General features: G+C 49.8%; 1 protein-coding gene across 1 annotated transcript; it reads left to right on the top strand.

Moving 5' to 3' along the window:
• The first annotated feature begins 8,681 nt into the window (after positions 1-8,681).
• LOC126980187 (uncharacterized) lies at positions 8,682-16,505 on the top strand. The gene is made up of 3 exons (XM_050830176.1): positions 8,682-8,749; positions 14,183-15,080; positions 16,423-16,505. The coding sequence occupies exons 1-3, from the start codon at positions 8,682-8,684 to the stop codon at positions 16,447-16,449; spliced, it is 993 nt and encodes a 330-aa protein (XP_050686133.1). The 3' UTR covers positions 16,450-16,505.
• Positions 16,506-17,073: the final 568 nt, after the last annotated feature.

Genomic DNA, 17,073 nt, shown 5'->3' with positions numbered 1-17,073 from the left:
TCATGGGCCAGATAGTCGGCCCAAGCCCGTCGTGGCGCAGGCAATTTTTTTTTTTATAGTTGAGCCAGTTATGCTTGGCTCATGCTGCCCCCCGGAACTCATTCATGATTCACTGGACGGTTTCTTCTAGAGTCCGGGTTGATGGGTGGTCTTCTGGACAGCATGTGGGTAGTTTTAGGCCACTCAGCGGTGACTGAATAATCCCAGGTGGTAGCATGCTGATTCGAACCGACGTTGTCCATGGCGTGGTAAATGTAAGCCTCTCACGCTAACCACTCAGCCACCGCCTACCCCATGCGACCATGACAGATCATGACATATGAGGAATATCGCAGGTATCTTCGTTTCTTAATAACAAATAATAAGACTGGTAGTGCATTTTAAATAAAAAAAACATGCATGACGTAATGTCATGAACGAAAAACATTTACATTCATACACAACGAAGGAAGGACAGCATTATATAAACATATCCCAAAATTTCAAGCCATTAGAGCCCTCTTTCCCAACTCTGGGGTCGCGACCTTAAGTGGGGTCACCAAGCGCTTTTCCTGGGGTCGCCAAGACCTCAAAATATCAAGCATGGTGTTATGATGTTATAATAACACATATACAACTAAACTAGTGGTGTTGCGGTCGTGTCTAGAGCTGCATGATCGGGGTCGCCTGAAAAAAAGGTTGGGAACCACTGCATTAGTGCAAGAACTTTTCTTTATTAATATTATCGTTCCGAGCTTGGGATCCCCTTAAGATTGTGAGATCAATAAGTTGGGTAAAAAATAAGCCATATAAATGTTGGCTGAAAATCAGTAAATGGATATCTGAGAGTATTTAGTTAAAAATTATAAAACCTCCATCCACCACTCTACCATTGGTCTTCCACTCCACCCAATTCTTATAGTCAATTATTCCGAGCTAATTTATATCTATTGCTAGTCCCCAAAAAATATATTCTCCAAAAAAATGTGCATTACATTGTGCAATACTGTTTGTGCCTTGATCTAACTGGCATGGAAGTTGAAGGAAAAGAATGACTGACTGGCTTCCTGTTAACTGTTTGTACCTTGTTCTTACTGTCATTGTGGAGGACGAGAAGAGTGACTGACTGACTGGTTGGTTGGTTCACTGTTAACTGTTTATGCTTTATTCTAACTGACATTACGGAAGACAAAGGGGTTGTGACTGGCTGAATGGCCCCTGTTGGCTGTTGAGTGTAAGGCGGTGAATCGTGAGGTGTTGATGGGGGAGAGGGGGGGAGAAGCCAGTTTGCATCACGTCACTGTGCTGGTGGGCGGGGCTTATACGACAGGCCAGTGTGAACAGAACGAACGAAGCTGGGGGGAAGATCGTTGGGGTTGACACACACACACACACACACGACTACTATATATATTACTGTAGTTCCAATAGGCTTAAGTGCTTCCTCACTTTCTTCCTCCTCCTCCAATCCTTTCTCCCTCCTTCCCTCCACGCATCCCTTCCACACCTTCCCGAATCTTCCCTTGCCTTTCCTTTCCTTCTGTTCCATTTCTTTTTATTAGGATTTTTACTTTTTCTTGTTATTCATAACTGAGATTTATAGGCGCTTCACATCTTTTTTTTTCATATATCCTGGTTTTGCGTTTTTTTATTCACCGTCGGCGTATGCGAAACTGTTATTGGTTTGATGTTTGAAAATGTTAGGAGAAAAAAAATCCTTTATTACAGTGTGTTCTGTCTCATGAGGAGGAAGATTTTTTTTCCGTTCATGCCTTTCTTTCGTGTCTCTCCTTATTGTCTCTCCTTCATGGTTTCAGTGTTGTTGTTTTTCTACATTTATTTGAGTTTTGTGTTTAATGCGTCTTTTATATTATATGTGTGCTGTCTTCCTTTTTCCTTAGTCTTCTTTATCCTCGCCTATCTCTCTCTCTCTCTCTCTCTCTCTCTCTCTCTCTCTCTCTCTCTCTCTCTCTCTCTCTCTCTCTCTCTCTCTCTCTCTCTCTCTCTCTCTCTCTCTCTCTCTCTCTCTCTCTCTCTCTCTCTCTCTCTCTCTCTCTCTCTCTCTCTCTCTCTCTCTCTCTCTCTCTCTCTCTCTCTCTCTCTCTCTCTCTCTCTCTCTCTCTCTATCTCTCTCTCTCTCTCTCTCTCTCTCTCTCTCTCTCTCTCTCTCTCTCTCTCTCTCTCTCTCTCTCTCTCTCTCTCTCTCTCTTTTCTCTCTCTCTCTCTCTCTCTCTCTCTCTCTCTCTCTCTCTCTCTCTCTCTCTCTCTCTCTCTCTCTCTCTCTCTCTCTCTCTCTCTCTCTCTCTCTCTCTCTCTCTCTCTCTCTCTCTCTCTCTCTCTCTCTCTCTCTCTCTCTCTCTCTCTCTCTCTCTCTCTCTCTCTCTCTCTCTCTCTCTCTCTCTCTCTCTCTCTCTCTCTCTCTCTCTCTCTCTCTCTCTCTCTCTCTCTCTCTCTCTCTCTCTCTCTGCTCTCTTTTATTTTTCTTTACATGGTCTCTGTTTCTCATCTATCATCGTTTCTCTCTTCATTCTTTTTTTTTTTATCTTACTCTTATTATTTTGTACTTCTCTCTTTTCCTTTTATTTTTCCTTTTTTTTTTTCTACTATCATTCACCCTGTCTTTTATTTTTTATGTTTATTTTTTGTTTTGATTTATTTATCCATACACACATTTATCTTTTACACCTTGTCCTCATTCCTCTTTTTTTCTACAATGTTATTTTCTTTTCTTTTTTCATTGGTATATCGAGTTTATTATTTTTTTTCCTTTGTCTTTCGTCTTCATCCCTGCGCCGCTTTCTTTCCTCCATCCTCCTTGTCCTCGTTCGCCTTCCATCTTCCTCCCCTCCTCGCTCCTGTGACTCCCTCTGGCTTGTGTGTCCTTCCTGTCCTTCCTCTCCCATCCTCTCCTCGCTCCAGTGACTTCCTCTCCTCGCTCCTGTGACTCCCTCCGGCTTGTGTGTCCTTCCTGTCCTTCCTCTCCCATCCTCTCCTCGCTCCTGTGACTCCCTCTGGCTTGTGTGTCCTTCGTGTCCTTCCTCTCCCATCCTCTCCTCGCTCCTGTGACTCCCTCTGGCTTGTGTGTCCTTCGTGTCCTTCCTCTCCCATCCTCTCCTCGCTCCAGTGACTCCCTCTGGCTTGCCTGTCCTTCGTGTCCTTCCTCTCCCATCCTCTCCTCGCTCCTGTGACTCCCTCTGGCTTGTGTGTCCTTCGTGTCCTTCCTCTCCCATCCTCTCCTCGCTCCTGTGACTCCCTCTGGCTTGTGTGTCCTTCGTGTCCTTCCTCTTCCATCCTCTCCTCGCTCCTGTGACTCCCTCTGGCTTGTCTGTCCTTCTCCCATCCTCTCCTCGCTCCTGTGACTCCCTCTGGCTTGTCTGTCCTTCGTGTCCTTCCTCTCCCATCCTCTCCTCGCTCCTGTGACTCCCTTCGGCTTGTCTGTCCTTCGTGTCCTTCCTCTCCCATCCTCTCCTCGCTCCTGTGACTCCCTCTGGCTTGTCTGTCCTTCGTGTCCTTCCTCTCCCATCCTCTCCTCCCTTCATCGCTGCCGTCTCCTTCATCTCCTCCTCCACTCTGCTCGTCTTTCTCTTGCTTTTACTTACTGCATATTCCTGTCTGGGGCTTCATCATCATCTTCATCTTCCTCTACTTCTTTTTCCTCCACCTCTTCCCATCTCTGCCTCTATTTCCTTCTTCTTTTACTCTCATCTGTATTCTATCTCCTCTTTCTTATCTCATCTCTTTTCCTTCTTCTTTCTCCTCTTTTCATCTCCGTTTCCATCTTTTTCTTCATTTTATCTTCTTCTCTCTTCTTCTTCTTCTTCTTCTTCTTTTTTCATCATCTTCTTTTTTTCAAGTTCTTCTTCTTCTTCTTCTTCTTCTTTCATCTTCTTCTTTTTTCATCTTCTTCTTTTTCTTCTTTTTTTCTTCTTTTTCTTTTTCTTCTTTTTCTTTTTTTTCTTTTTTTTCTTCTTTTTCATTTTCTTCTTTTTTTTCTCCCTTTTTTTCTTCTTTTTCTTTTCTTCTTCTTCCACATCCCCAGGGGCTTGGATCTTTGTATTTCAAAGTCCTCGGAAAACATAACAAACCCATCGCAATAACCGAGATAAAGACTGGTTTGATTTCATAGTGTTTTCTTCCATTTTCCTGCTCTCCTTTTTCCTTCATCCGTTCAGTTGTTTGTTTTATGGTCTTTTTTTAGTATTTATATTCGTTTCTATTTTGTCTTTTTTTTCCATTTTTTCCACTTATTCTTTATTTTAGATAAGTTTCGTTTTTTCACTGTTTTGCATTTTCCCTTTTTTTCTCTTTTTTAATTATTCCTTTTTATTTATCCACCGTCCACTTATTCCCCTTTTCTACCTTATTCCCTTTTTTAGATTTTTTTTATTAGTTTTATAATTTGAATGATTCCCTCAGCCTGAAGATGTGTGTGTGTGCGTGTGCGAGCGTGTGTGTGTGTGTGTGTGTGTGTGTGTGTGTGTGTGTGTGTGTGTATATATATGAACGCACCCCTAGAAAATAATTACAGGTATGAACTAAAATATGAATTACTCTCTCTCTCTCTCTCTCTCTCTCTCTCTCTCTCTCTCTCTCTCTCTCTCTCTCTCTCTCTCTCTCTCTCTCTCTCTCTCTCTCTCTCTCTCTCTCTCTCTCTCTCTCTCTCTCTCTCTCTCTCTCTCTCTCTCTCTCTCAACGCAAACACATTTTTTTTTCTCTGTTTTTTCCTCAACATTTTCACGAAGCAAAATGCAGATCATCTCTCATTTGACATTCAGACATCCATCTCTTTCCAACCATGAACGAGGGAAAGGGGGGGAAAGGGAAGGAGGGAGAGAGTAGAGAAAGAGGAGAGGGAGGAAGAGGGAGAGGAGAGGGAAATAGGAGAGGGGAGATAGAATGAAAGAATAAGGAAGGAATAGGAGTAAGGTGTAAGGGAGATGGGGAAAGAGAGGAAGGAGGGAGGAGGGAAGGGAGAGGGGAGGAGGGTGGAAGAGGACAGGGAGTGAAGGAACAGGAGAAGAGGGTGATGAAACGAAGGAAAAAGGAAGAAATGCAAAGGTGAGCGGGAGATGGGAAAGGGGAGGAAAGAGGGAAAAGGGAAGGGGAGGGAAATGAAGAAGAGAGGAGGAGGGCAGACGGCAGAGAATGGAATGAGGGAATAGGAGGAGAGAGGAGTGAACGAGAAAATAAGGAGGGAAAGGAGGTGTGAGGGAGATGGGGAAGGAGAGGAAAGAGGAAGTGAAGGAAGAGGAGGAGACTGGGGAAGAAAGCAGGATGAAAGAATGAAATGAAAGGAAAGGAAGGAAATGGTGATGGAGAGCAGAGGGAACGATACACAGATAGACTAACAAACATGACCAATGAGAGAGAGAGTGAGAGAGAGAGAGAGAGAGAGAGTTTTCATCACCACATAACACATCTGCGATAATAGGCAGTTCAGTAGCGATGACAACAAAAATCAAAGGACGAGGTTGCTTTCTGACGCCAACTCTTCCATAAATTCCCTAAACTCAGTCATGACGTCGTTTTCTTTCAACACGTAATTCACGGTAAAAATAACGCGTGCGCAGTGAGTACAAAGGGTTGAGTCTTGTGAAGTAAAAATGTAAGGTTACGTTTGAAGTGTATTTGGTTTTGAGTGAGTGAAGAAAGATTATGTCTACTGCATGAAATCAGCAATAACACCAAACACATTCCAGTGATGGGTGTGGGCTGCTAATATATAAATTAGTGTTAGGATGCCTGACTACATATTAGCACGAGGCCGTCACTGAACCAGTATGAAAATAAATTAAGGAGAAGTACCATTTCTTCCTCGTTTCTTTATCTCCTCTTCCTCCTCCTCCTCCTCTTTCATATCGTTTTAACTCTTCTCTCTTCTCATTCTTAAGCTACACTACTATCCCTTCACTTCCTCCTCCTCTTTTTTCTTCCTCCTCGTTTGTTCGTTACCTCCTCCTCTTCCTTTTCCTCCTTCACAATGCTTTATCTCCCTGGGAAGAAGAAATGCTGCCTCGCCTGGTCTTGTTTCAGTACTCGTTCAGTGACAGCTCGTGCTACAGGAAGTCAGGCATACGAGCACCACCAGTTTATGTTAACAAGCCATACCTGTCACTATAATATATCTGATAGTATTAGTGATTTCACGGGGCAGACATAACTTTTTTTTTCACTCACTCGACAAAATATACTGCAAACGTAACCTTTCGTTTTTCCACAAGACCCAACCTTTCATACTCACTGCACAAGCGTTACTTTTACCCGTGAAGTACTTGTTGGAGGACAGCGAGGTCATGACTGAGTTTAGGGAACTAAGGGAAGGGTTGCCATCAGAAACCAACCTCGTCCTGTGATTCTCTTTTTTTCATTATCGTTACTGTGTTGTTATAGTTTAATATTGCAATGCATTATGAGGTGATGAAAATGTTGATCTTGAAAGGAATGACTCTCTCTCTCTCTCTCTCTCTCTCTCTCTCTCTCTCTCTCTCTCTCTCTCTCTCTCTCTCTCTCTCTCTCTCTCTCTCTCTCTCTCTCTCTCTCTCTCTCTAACTACATAACCATCATTTCACTACCTCCTCCTCCTCCTCCTCCCCATTTTCTTCCGTCTCCTCGTTTCTTCATCATCGCCGCCCCCATACTGCCTTTTCTTAATCAAGGGTACAGCAAGAAGGGGAAGTGGGTTAGTGGGGGAAGCACAGGCGGGGAAGAAGGAGAGACAGCAAGGGCGTAGAGTTGTATGGGGCAGTATAATGCCTTACTCTTCATCCTAAGCTACACAACTGTCACGTCACTCCCTCTTGCCCAGTAGCAGGTGCAGCTGTAGCCGGCCTGTTGCCTACACCCCGCGAGCCCTGCCCTGACACACTCCCCTTGGCCATGTCCACCTCTGCAGGGCTCGTCCACAGCCATGCAAGCACAGTGCCGGTCTCTCTCCTCCCTTACTGACCCCTTTTGGCCCTTCTCTGCGGCTCCGATGGTTGGCGCTGAACAGGAGGAGGAGGTTGGTGGCTGACGGAAGAACAGGAGGACGAGGAGGTAATGAAGAAACATGGAGGAAGAGGAAGAGGAGGTGGTGGTTGTGTGGTGGTGGTGGTGATTAGTATGGTGAGGAGAGGGAGCGGAGGTGAGTGCGTGCGTGCGTGTGTTGATGAAAGAAAAGAAATGGAGGAGAGAGGTAATCAATCCTAGAGGAAGGAGGGAGGGGAGGGCAGGGAGGAGAGGAGGAGAACAGTTGTCAGTCAGGAGGGAACCGGCGTGTGAAGGCTGTGGGGACGGTGTGGAGGCAGTGAGACACTTGTCGGTCAGGTGACGGTGAGTGTCGTGCACTGTGGTTAAGTTAAGGCTGTGAGTCTGTGTTGAGGCTCGGGAGCGATGTTTTCTGGGTCAGGATATGTTTTAAGGCTAATATCTGTGTGCATTGTTTACTTGTACCTAACCAGCCTAACTCACTCCAGCCGTTCGTGAGGTCCACGTCCACCCAACAGCCTCCTCTTCTGTACCTCCATTATAATAGCACGTTTCCGTCTAATGCCCATCCACCCAATCAGCCGCCATGGCGTTAATTACTTCCGTATATTTTATTGTCTTGCCAATCCAGATCATTCCACCTATTTTTAAGGGGCTTATTTTCACATCCAACCACTAGCATCCCCTTACATCCCCCCACTCTTGCTTTTCCACTTATTGCTCATCCACCTTGGCAGTAGTTTGTCTGCTAGCCATGGCATTCCTCCCCTGCTCCCCACCTGGTCCACATCTTGCCTTACACCTCCACATCCACCCACTTGCTTCCTCTGATGTCCCTCCACTAGTGCAATGCCATTTATTTCCTGCTTTGTATAATCCACCAAGCCCTCGCCTTAATATTCCACCTCCACAACTCATATCCACCCATTCCACTTAAAATTTCTCCTGACCAAAAATTCATTAAAGCCTATTAGTCGCTCAAACCTCCTTTCCACTCGCGGTCTTTCCTTAAACTCTTCCACCTGTTTTCTGCCATCCTTTGCCTCCTAGTGTAGTATAACCTTCCACCTTTCCCTTCAGTCTTCACGTCCATCCATTCCACCCTTGATGTTCCACTCCCCTATTGTTAATATTCAATGTTACATTACAGTTTACGTGTTTTCACTTACCTTGCTTTGCATATATTTTTCCCTATGCCATATTACACTGACTGCACTTCTCCACCTGCTCCAGCCACCCATTCCTTGACAATATTTTCCCATTGCTTTATTACAATTTGACCAACTCTCCAACTGATCCAGCCACCCATTTCTTGACCATTTTATATCTTTCCAGATCAGTTCAACACGTGGAGGCCAGCACAGCACAAACCTGTCTCCACGTCCAGGCTAATGCTGCTGGAGTGAGGGCCTGAGGCTGGTGCTGTGCTCGGCACTGTCCTCACAGCCTCTGCCTTCAGGACTCCCTGCATCGCTGGCCCTGGGCCACGGCCGGAGCCTCCTGCAAGACCTGCCAGCGCCTGCAGCAGAAGCACTGGTGCCCTGGAGGCTGCATGGCCGGGCAGGCCCAGCAGCAGCAGGCTGCCAATGCTTTGAGGATTAAGAGAACCACCACCACCATGCTGCTGACATCTCGGCCACAATGGAAAGGAATAGATTGAGTCAAGAGTGTGACAAGATTTGAGACTGAGAGCAAGTTCACCAGACACTGCCTTGCACACACTGGTGAAGGGAACCATGAGTGCCAAGAGTGGGGAAAGACTCCTTGGGAAGGCTGACCTCAACAAATACACCCAAACCCTCTGGTAGAGGACTTCATGAATGCCATCACTGTGACAAAAGCTTCCGCTACAAAAGTCAACTCAACAAACACACTTTTTCACACACTGGTGAAAGACCTCATGAATGCCATGAGTGTGGCAAACGTTTCAGTTCCAAGAGTCATCTCAACAGACACACCTTTTCACACATTGGTGAAAGACTTCATGAATGCCATGAGTGTGGCAAAAGGTTCCGTACGAAGAGTATCCTCAACGAACACACCCTTTTACACACTGGTGAAAGACCTCATGAATGCTATGAGTGTGGCAAAAGGTTCAGTAAGAAGAGTAACCTCAAGAGACACACCCTTTCACACACTGGCGAAAGACCTTATGAATGCCATGAGTGTGGCAAAAGGTTCACTGAAAAGAAAAAACTCTACAGACACACTCGTATGCATACTGATGAAAACACTCCTGAATGCCATGACTGGCGAAAGGTTCAATCAGGAGGAGGCCAGCACAACACGGCCTCCACGCCCAGCCCAGCCGCGTCTCCACCCAGTCTCTTCCACCTCCTAGAGCCCCTGCAGCCCACTTCTACCAGTCTCCTCCAGGCCAGCTCACTTCTACCAGCCTCCTCCAGCCCAGCCCACTCCTACAAGCCTCCTCCAGCCCAGCCCACTTCTACCAGTCTCCTCCAGCCCAACCCACATGTACCAGTCTCCTCCAGCCCAGCCCACATGTACCAGTCTCCTCCAGCCCAGCCCACATGTACCAGTCTCCTCCAGCCCATCCCACATGTACCAGTCTCCTCCAGCCCAGCCCACATGTACCAGTCTCCTCCAGCCCAGCCCACATGTACCAGTCTCCTCCAGCCCAGCCCACATGTACCAGTCTCCTCCAGCCCAGCCCACATGTACCAGTCTCCTCCAGCCCAGCCCACATGTACCAGTCTCCTCCAGCCCAGCCCACATGTACCAGTCTCCTCCAGCCCAGCCCACATGTACCAGTCTCCTCCAGCCCAGCCCACATGTACCAGTCTCCTCCAGCCCAGCCCACATGTACCAGTCTCCTCCAGCCCAGCCCACATGTACCAGTCTCCTCCAGCCCACCCCACTTCTACCAGTCTCCTTAAGCCCAGCCCACTTCTACCAGTCTCCGTAAGCCCAGCCCACTTCTACCAGTCTCCGTAAGCCCAGCCCACTTCTACCAGTCTCCGTAAGCCCAGCCCACTTCTACCAGTCTCCGTAAGCCCAGCCCACTTCTACCAGTCTCCGTAAGCCCAGCCCACTTCTACCAGTCTCCGTAAGACCAGCCCACTTCTACCAGTTTCCTCCAGCCCAGCCCACTTCTACCAGTCTCCTCAGGCCCAGCCCACTTCTACCAGTCTCCTCCAGCCCAGCCCACTTCTACCAGTCTCCTCCAGCCCAGCCCTCTTCTACCAGTCTCCTCCAGCCCAGCCCACTTCTACCAGTCTCCTTAAGCCCAGCCCACTTCTACCAGTCTCCTTAAGCCCAGCCCACTTCTACCAGTCTCCTCCAGCCCAGCCCACTTCTACCAGTCTCCGTAAGCCCAGCCCACTTCTACCAGTCTCCGTAAGCCCAGCCCACTTCTACCGGTCTCCGTAAGACCAGCCCACTTCTACCAGTTTCCTCCAGCCCAGCCCACTTCTACCAGTCTCCTCAGGCCCAGCCCACTTCTACCAGTCTCCTCCAGCCCAGCCCACTTCTACCAGTCTCCTCCAGCCCAGCCCTCTTCTACCAGTCTCCTCCAGCCCAGCCCACTTCTACCAGTCTCCTTAAGCCCAGCCCACTTCTACCAGTCTCCTTAAGCCCAGCCCACTTCTACCAGTCTCCTCCAGCCCAGCCCACTTCTACCAGTCTCCTCCAGCCCAGCCCACTTCTACCAGTCTCCTCCAGCCCAGCCCACTTCTACCAGTCTCCTCCAGCCCAGCCCACTTCTACCCGTCTCCTCCAACCCAGCCCAATTCTACTAGTCTCCTCCAGCCCAGCCCACTTCTACCAGTCTCCTCCAGCCCAGCCCACTTCTACCAGTCTCCTCCAGCCCAGCCCACTTCTACCAGTCTCCTCCAGCCCAGCCCACTTCTACCAATCTCCTCCATCCCAGCCCACTTCTACCAGTCTCCTCCAGCCCAGCCCACTTCTACCAGTCTGCTCCAGCCCAGCCCACTTCTACCAGTCTCCTCCAGCCCAGCCCACTTCTACCAGTCTCCTCCAGCCCAGCCCACTTCTACCAGTCTCCTCCAGCCCAGCCCACTTCTACCAGTCTCCTCCAGCCCAGCCCACTTCTACCAGTCTCCTCCAGCCCAGCCCACTTCTACCAGTCTCCTCCAGCCCATCTCACTTCTACCAGTCTCCTCCAGCCCACCCCACCTCTACCAGTCTCCTCCAGCCCATCTCACTTCTACCAGTCTCCTCCAGCCCAGCCCACATCTACCAGTCTCCTCCAGCCCAGCCCACTTGTACCAGTCTCCTCCAGCCCAGCCCACTTCTACCAGTCTCCTCCAGCCCAGCCCACTTCTACCAGTCTCCTCCAGCCCACCCCACGTGTACCAGTCTTCTCCAGCCCAGCCCACTTCTACCAGTCTCCTCCAGCCCAGCCCACTTCTACCAGTCTCCTCCAGTCCACCCCACTTGTACCAGTCTCCTCCAGCCCACCCCACTTGTACCAGTCTCCTCCAGCCCAGCCCACTTGTACCAGTCTCCTCCAGCCCAGCCCACTTGTACCAGTCTCCTCCAGCCCAGCCCACTTGTACCAGTCTTCTCCAGCCCAGCCCACTTCTACCAGTCTTCTCCAGCCCAGCCCACTTCTACCAGGCTTCTCCAGCCCAGCCCACTTGTACCAGTCTCCTCCAGCCCAGCCCACTTGTACCAGTCTCCTCCAGCCCAGCCCACTTGTACCAGTCTCCTCAAGCCCAGCCCACTTGTACCAGTCTCCTCCAGCCCACCCCACTTGTACCAGTCTCCTCCAGCCCAGCCCACATGTACCAGTCTCCTCCAGCCCAGCCCACTTGTACCAGTCTCCTCCAGCCCACCCCACTTCTACCAGTCTCCTCCAACCCAGCCCACTTCTACCAGTCTCTTCCAGCCCACCCCACTTGTACCAGTCTCCTCCAGCCCAGCCCACTTCTACCAGTCTCCTCCAACCCAGCCCACTTCTACCAGTCTCCTCCAGCCCACCCCACTTCTACCAGTCTCCTCCATCCCAGCCCACTTCTACCAGCCTTCTATAGCCCAGCCCACTTCTACCAGCCTCCTATAGCCCAGCCCACTTCTACCAGCCTTCTATAGCCCAGCCCACTTCTACCAGTCTCCTCCAGCCCAGCCCACTTCTACCAATCTCCTCCAGCCCAGCCCCCTTCTACCAGTCTCCTCCAGCCCAGCCCACTTCTACCAATCTCCTCCAGCCCAGCCCACGTGTACCAGTCTCCTCCAGCCCAACCCACGTGTACCAGTCTCCTCCAGCCCAGCCCATGTGTACCAGTCTCCTCCAGCCCAGCCCACTTCTACCAGTCTCCTCCAGCCCACCCCACTTCTACCAGTCTCCTCCATCCCACCCCACTTCTACCAACCTTCTATAGCCCACCCCACATCTACCAGCCTCCAATAGCCCAGCCAACTTCTACCAGCCTTCTATAGCCCAGCCCACTTCTACCAGTCTCCTCCAGCCCAGCCCACTTCTACCAATCTCCTCCAGCCCAGCCCCCTTCTTCCAGTCTCCTCCAGCCCAGCCCACTTCTACCAGTCTCCTCCAGCCCACCCCACTTCTACCAGTCTCCTCCAGCCCAGCCCACTTCTACCAGTCTCCTCCAGCCCAGCCCACTTCTACCAGTCTCCTCCAGCCCAGCCCACTTCTACCAGTCTCCTCCAGCCCATCTCACTTCTACCAGTCTCCTCCAGCCCACCCCACATCTACCAGTCTCCTCCAGCCCATCTCACTTCTACCAGTCTCCTCCAGCCCAGCCCACATCTACCAGTCTCCTCCAGCCCAGCCCACTTCTACCAGTCTCCTCCAGCCCAGCCCACTTCTACCAGTCTCCTCCAGCCCAGCCCACTTCTACCAGTCTCCTCCAGCCCACCCCACGTGTACCAGTCTTCTCCAGCCCAGCCCACTTCTACCAGTCTCCTCCAGCCCAGCCCACTTCTACCAGTCTCCTCCAGTCCACCCCACTTGTACCAGTCTCCTCCAGCCCACCCCACTTGTACCAGTCTCCTCCAGCCCAGCCCACTTGTACCAGTCTTCTCCAGCCCAGCCCACTTCTACCAGTCTTCTCCAGCCCAGCCCACTTCTACCAGTCTCCTCCAGTCCACCCCACTTGTACCAGTCTCCTCCAGCCCAGCCCACTTGTACCAGTCTCCTCCAGCCCAGCCCACTTCTACCAGTCTTCTCCAGCCCAGCCCACTTCTACCAGGCTTCTCCAGCCCAGCCCACTTGTACCAGTCTCCTCCAGCCCAGCCCACTTGTACCAGTCTCCTCCAGCCCAGCCCACTTGTACCAGTCTCCTCCAGCCCAGCCCACTTGTACCAGTCTCCTCCAGCCCAGCCCACTTGTACCAGTCTCCTCAAGCCCAGCCCACTTGTACCAGTCTCCTCCAGCCCACCCCACTTGTACCAGTCTCCTCCAGCCCAGCCCACATGTACCAGTCTCCTCCAGCCCAGCCCACTTGTACCAGTCTCCTCCAGCCCACCCCACTTCTACCAGTCTCCTCCAGCCCAGCCCACTTCTACCAGTCTCCTCCAGCCCACCCCACTTGTACCAGTCTCCTCCAGCCTAGCCCACTTCTACCAGTCTCCTCCAACCCAGCCCACTTCTACCAGTCTCCTCCAGCCCACCCCACTTCTACCAGTCTCCTCCATCCCAGCCCACTTCTACCAGCCTCCTATAGCCCAGCCCACTTCTACCAGCCTTCTATAGCCCAGCCCACTTCTACCAGTCTCCTCCAGCCCAGCCCACTTCTACCAATCTCCTCCAGCCCAGCCCCCTTCTACCAGTCTCCTCCAGCCCAGCCCACTTCTACCAATCTCCTCCAGCCCAGCCCACGTGTACCAGTCTCCTCCAGCCCAACCCACGTGTACCAGTCTCCTCCAGCCCAACCCATGTGTACCAGTCTCCTCCAGCCCAGCCCAATTCTACCAATCTCCTCCAGCCCACCCCACTTCTACCAGTCTCCTCCATCCCACCCCACTTCTACCAGCCTTCTATAGCCCACCCCACTTCTACCAGCCTCCTATAGCCCAGCCCACTTCTACCAGCCTTCTATAGCCCAGCCCACTTCTACCAGTCTCCTCCAGCCCAGCCCACTTCTACCAATCTCCTCCAGCCCAGCCCACTTCTACCAGTCTCCTCCAGCCCAGCCCACTTCTACCAATCTCCTCCAGCCCAGCCCACGTGTACCAGTCTCCTCCAGCCCAACCCACGTGTACCAGTCTCCTCCAGCCCAGCCCACCCTACCAGTGTCCTCCAGCGAAACCCACGTGTACCAGTCTCCTCCAGCCCAACCCACGTGTACCAGTCTCCTCCAGCCCAGCCCACTTGTACCAGTCTCCTCCAGCCCAGCCCACTTGTACCAGTCTCCTCCAGCCCAGCCCACTTGTACCAGTCTCCTCCAGCCCAGCCCACTTGTACCAGTCTCCTCCAGCCCAGCCCACATGTACCAGTCTCCTCCAGCCCAGCCCACTTGTACCAGTCTCCTCCAGCCCAGCCCACTTGTACCAGTCTCCTCCAGCGCAGCCCACTTGTACCAGTCTCCTCCAGCCCAGCCCACTTGTACCAGTCTCCTCCTGTCCAGCCCACTTATACCAGTCTCCTCCAGCCCAGCCCACTTGTACCAGTCTCCTCCAGCCCAGCCCACTTGTACCAGTCTCCTCCAGCCCAGCCCACTTGTACCAGTCTCCTCCAGCCCAGCCCACTTCTACCAGTCTCCTCCAGCCCAGCCCACTTCTACCAGTCTCCTCCAGCCCAGCCCACTTGTACCAGTCTCCTCCAGCCCAGCCCACTTGTACCAGTCTCCTCCAGCCCAGCCCACTTGTACCAGTCTCCTCCAGCCCAGCCCACTTGTACCAGTCTCCTCCAGCCCAGCCCACGTGTACCAGTCTCCTCCAGCCCAGCCCACGTGTACCAGTCTCCTCCAGCCCAGCCCACGTGTACCAGTCTCCTCCAGCCCAGCCCACGTGTACCAGTCTCCTCCAGCCCAGCCCACTTCTACCAGTCTCCTCCAGCCCAGCCCACTTCTACCAGTCTCCTCCAGCCCAGCCCACATCTAAAAGTCTCCTCCAGCCCAGCCCACATCTACCAGTCTCCTCCAGCCCAGCCCACTTCTACCAGTCTCCTCCAGCCCCGTGACGCCCCCCCCGTAAGACTCGAAGGTTGCCCTGCTCCTGGGTCCCTGAGCTGCCTTGTCAAGTCCACGGACTTGACAAGGTGAATTTGTTCTGCTTTTTCTCCAGTCAGTCCTAGAAGTATCTTAAACCTTCATTTTTTGTTTTTTTTTGTTTTGTGTAAAGTAATTTCTGATTATTAAGATTGAGATCAATCCTGGGTCCCTGAGCTGCCTTGTCAAGTCCACAGACTCCCCAAGTTTTTATTTTTTTTATTTTCATTTGACACGTTTGGGTGAATTTGTTCTGCTTTTTCTCCAGTCAGTCCTAGAAGTATCTTAAACCTTCATTTTTTTTTTTTTATGTTTTGTGTAAAGTAATCTGCTTTTCCTCCAGTCAGTCCTAGAAGTATCTTAAACCTTCATTTTTTTTTTTAATGTTTTGTGTAAATTAATTTCTGAGTATTAAGATTGAAATCAATAAGTTGGTAAAAAAAAAAGCTATAGAAATGTTGGCTAAAATCAGTCAATGGATATCTATGAGTATTTAGTTTATATTTATAAATTTAGTTTAAAGAGCTTAGCAATGCTGGCAAAAAAAGTGCATTTCTATGAATATTAATTGATAGTTATAATTCTAACTAGTGTAAATGCTATAGTAATGCTGGCCAAAAATAGTATGTGGATTGTGAATACACAATCATTTCTTATCACTTTAGCATTCATGAAATGTGTACTTTTAACTTTTGCTGTGTGGTCTTTTTGTCTGTATAATCCACAATGTCCACCTCAACTTCCATCTCCATTCAGTCTATCTTCCACCCAGCCATTTGGTGCCATTTCAGTTCCTTTCAGCCTATTGTCAGACAGTTACCTGTCACCCACGGCCTTCCAGTTGTTCTCCGGCACTCGTCCCTCTGCTTTCAGGTGTCGGGTATTTCCTTTCTTCCACCTCCATCCACCATTCTATCCACCACACACCTATTAACCCTTTTATTGACTTCCAGGACAGTTTAACAAGCCCAGCCCAGCCTGGCCATGCTGACTGCCACAAGCACTAGCGTCTGCTAAAGCTGTTCTCTGATATAGCCCAGGAGCTCAAGTCTTGCTCAGTACCCAATAATAAGCAGTGTGAATTTCAAATGCTTATTTACCAATTTTTAGTCAATGATAAGAAATACATTACACTGCGCAGTGTATTTCAGGCGTCAATCTATAGAAAAAGTTATAATTTCTTTGTACAGCATGTCAAATTCTTAGTAATGTGCACCATGCATCGCTTAATTAATATAACCTTTATTAATGTAGCCTTATCAGGGCTTAACATGAAAGGAGAATAGGCTAAAGTAATTCAAATATGACGCCATTTTCCTTACAGCGACTACGAAGACTTTACAAACCCTGAATTGGCAGCCTGGCCACAACATGTCCCTGCGACAAGACCTCTTCCACTCTTACTGGAAAATGGATTTCGTAACAACGATTTTAAAGAATTATTGGACCATTAGTCTGACTTCACTAGTAGGTAAGTTACTCGAGAGCAAATTAGACAAAATTGTGAGTTACCATGAAAGCCACTCATTTATTAAGGATTCTCAACATGGCTTCCGTAACAAGAGATCATGTTCGTTGAACCTATTTAACCTTTTATGACGACCTCTTTCAGCTTATAAAGTAACCAAGTCACTGGATATATTCTATCTTGATTTTCGGAAAGCATTTGATAAGTTCCACACCATAAATTACTTAATTTAAAAAGCAGCTAGGTATTGACGGTAAAGTATGCCAATGGACTGCATGTTGGTTGAACAACAGACAGCATAGAGTAACTATAGATTACTTTTAACTCAGAGTGGATGCCCGTCACTAGTGGTGTCCCTCAGGGCTCGGTTCTTGGCCAGTTATATCAATGACGTTGACGTTAGACTCGGTAATCTTAGGAGTAAATTTGATGACACAAAGACTGGTAATTATGCCCTCACTGATGAAGACAAAGCCTCCAAGAAGGTTGCATAAAATGTCAGGTTCT

This window comes from Eriocheir sinensis, chromosome 1 (genome assembly GCF_024679095.1).
Source record: "Eriocheir sinensis breed Jianghai 21 chromosome 1, ASM2467909v1, whole genome shotgun sequence".
Taxonomy (NCBI): Eukaryota; Metazoa; Arthropoda; class Malacostraca; order Decapoda; family Varunidae; genus Eriocheir; species Eriocheir sinensis.
Note: the sequence above shows the minus strand (reverse complement) of the source record. Positions and strands in the feature narration are given on the sequence as shown.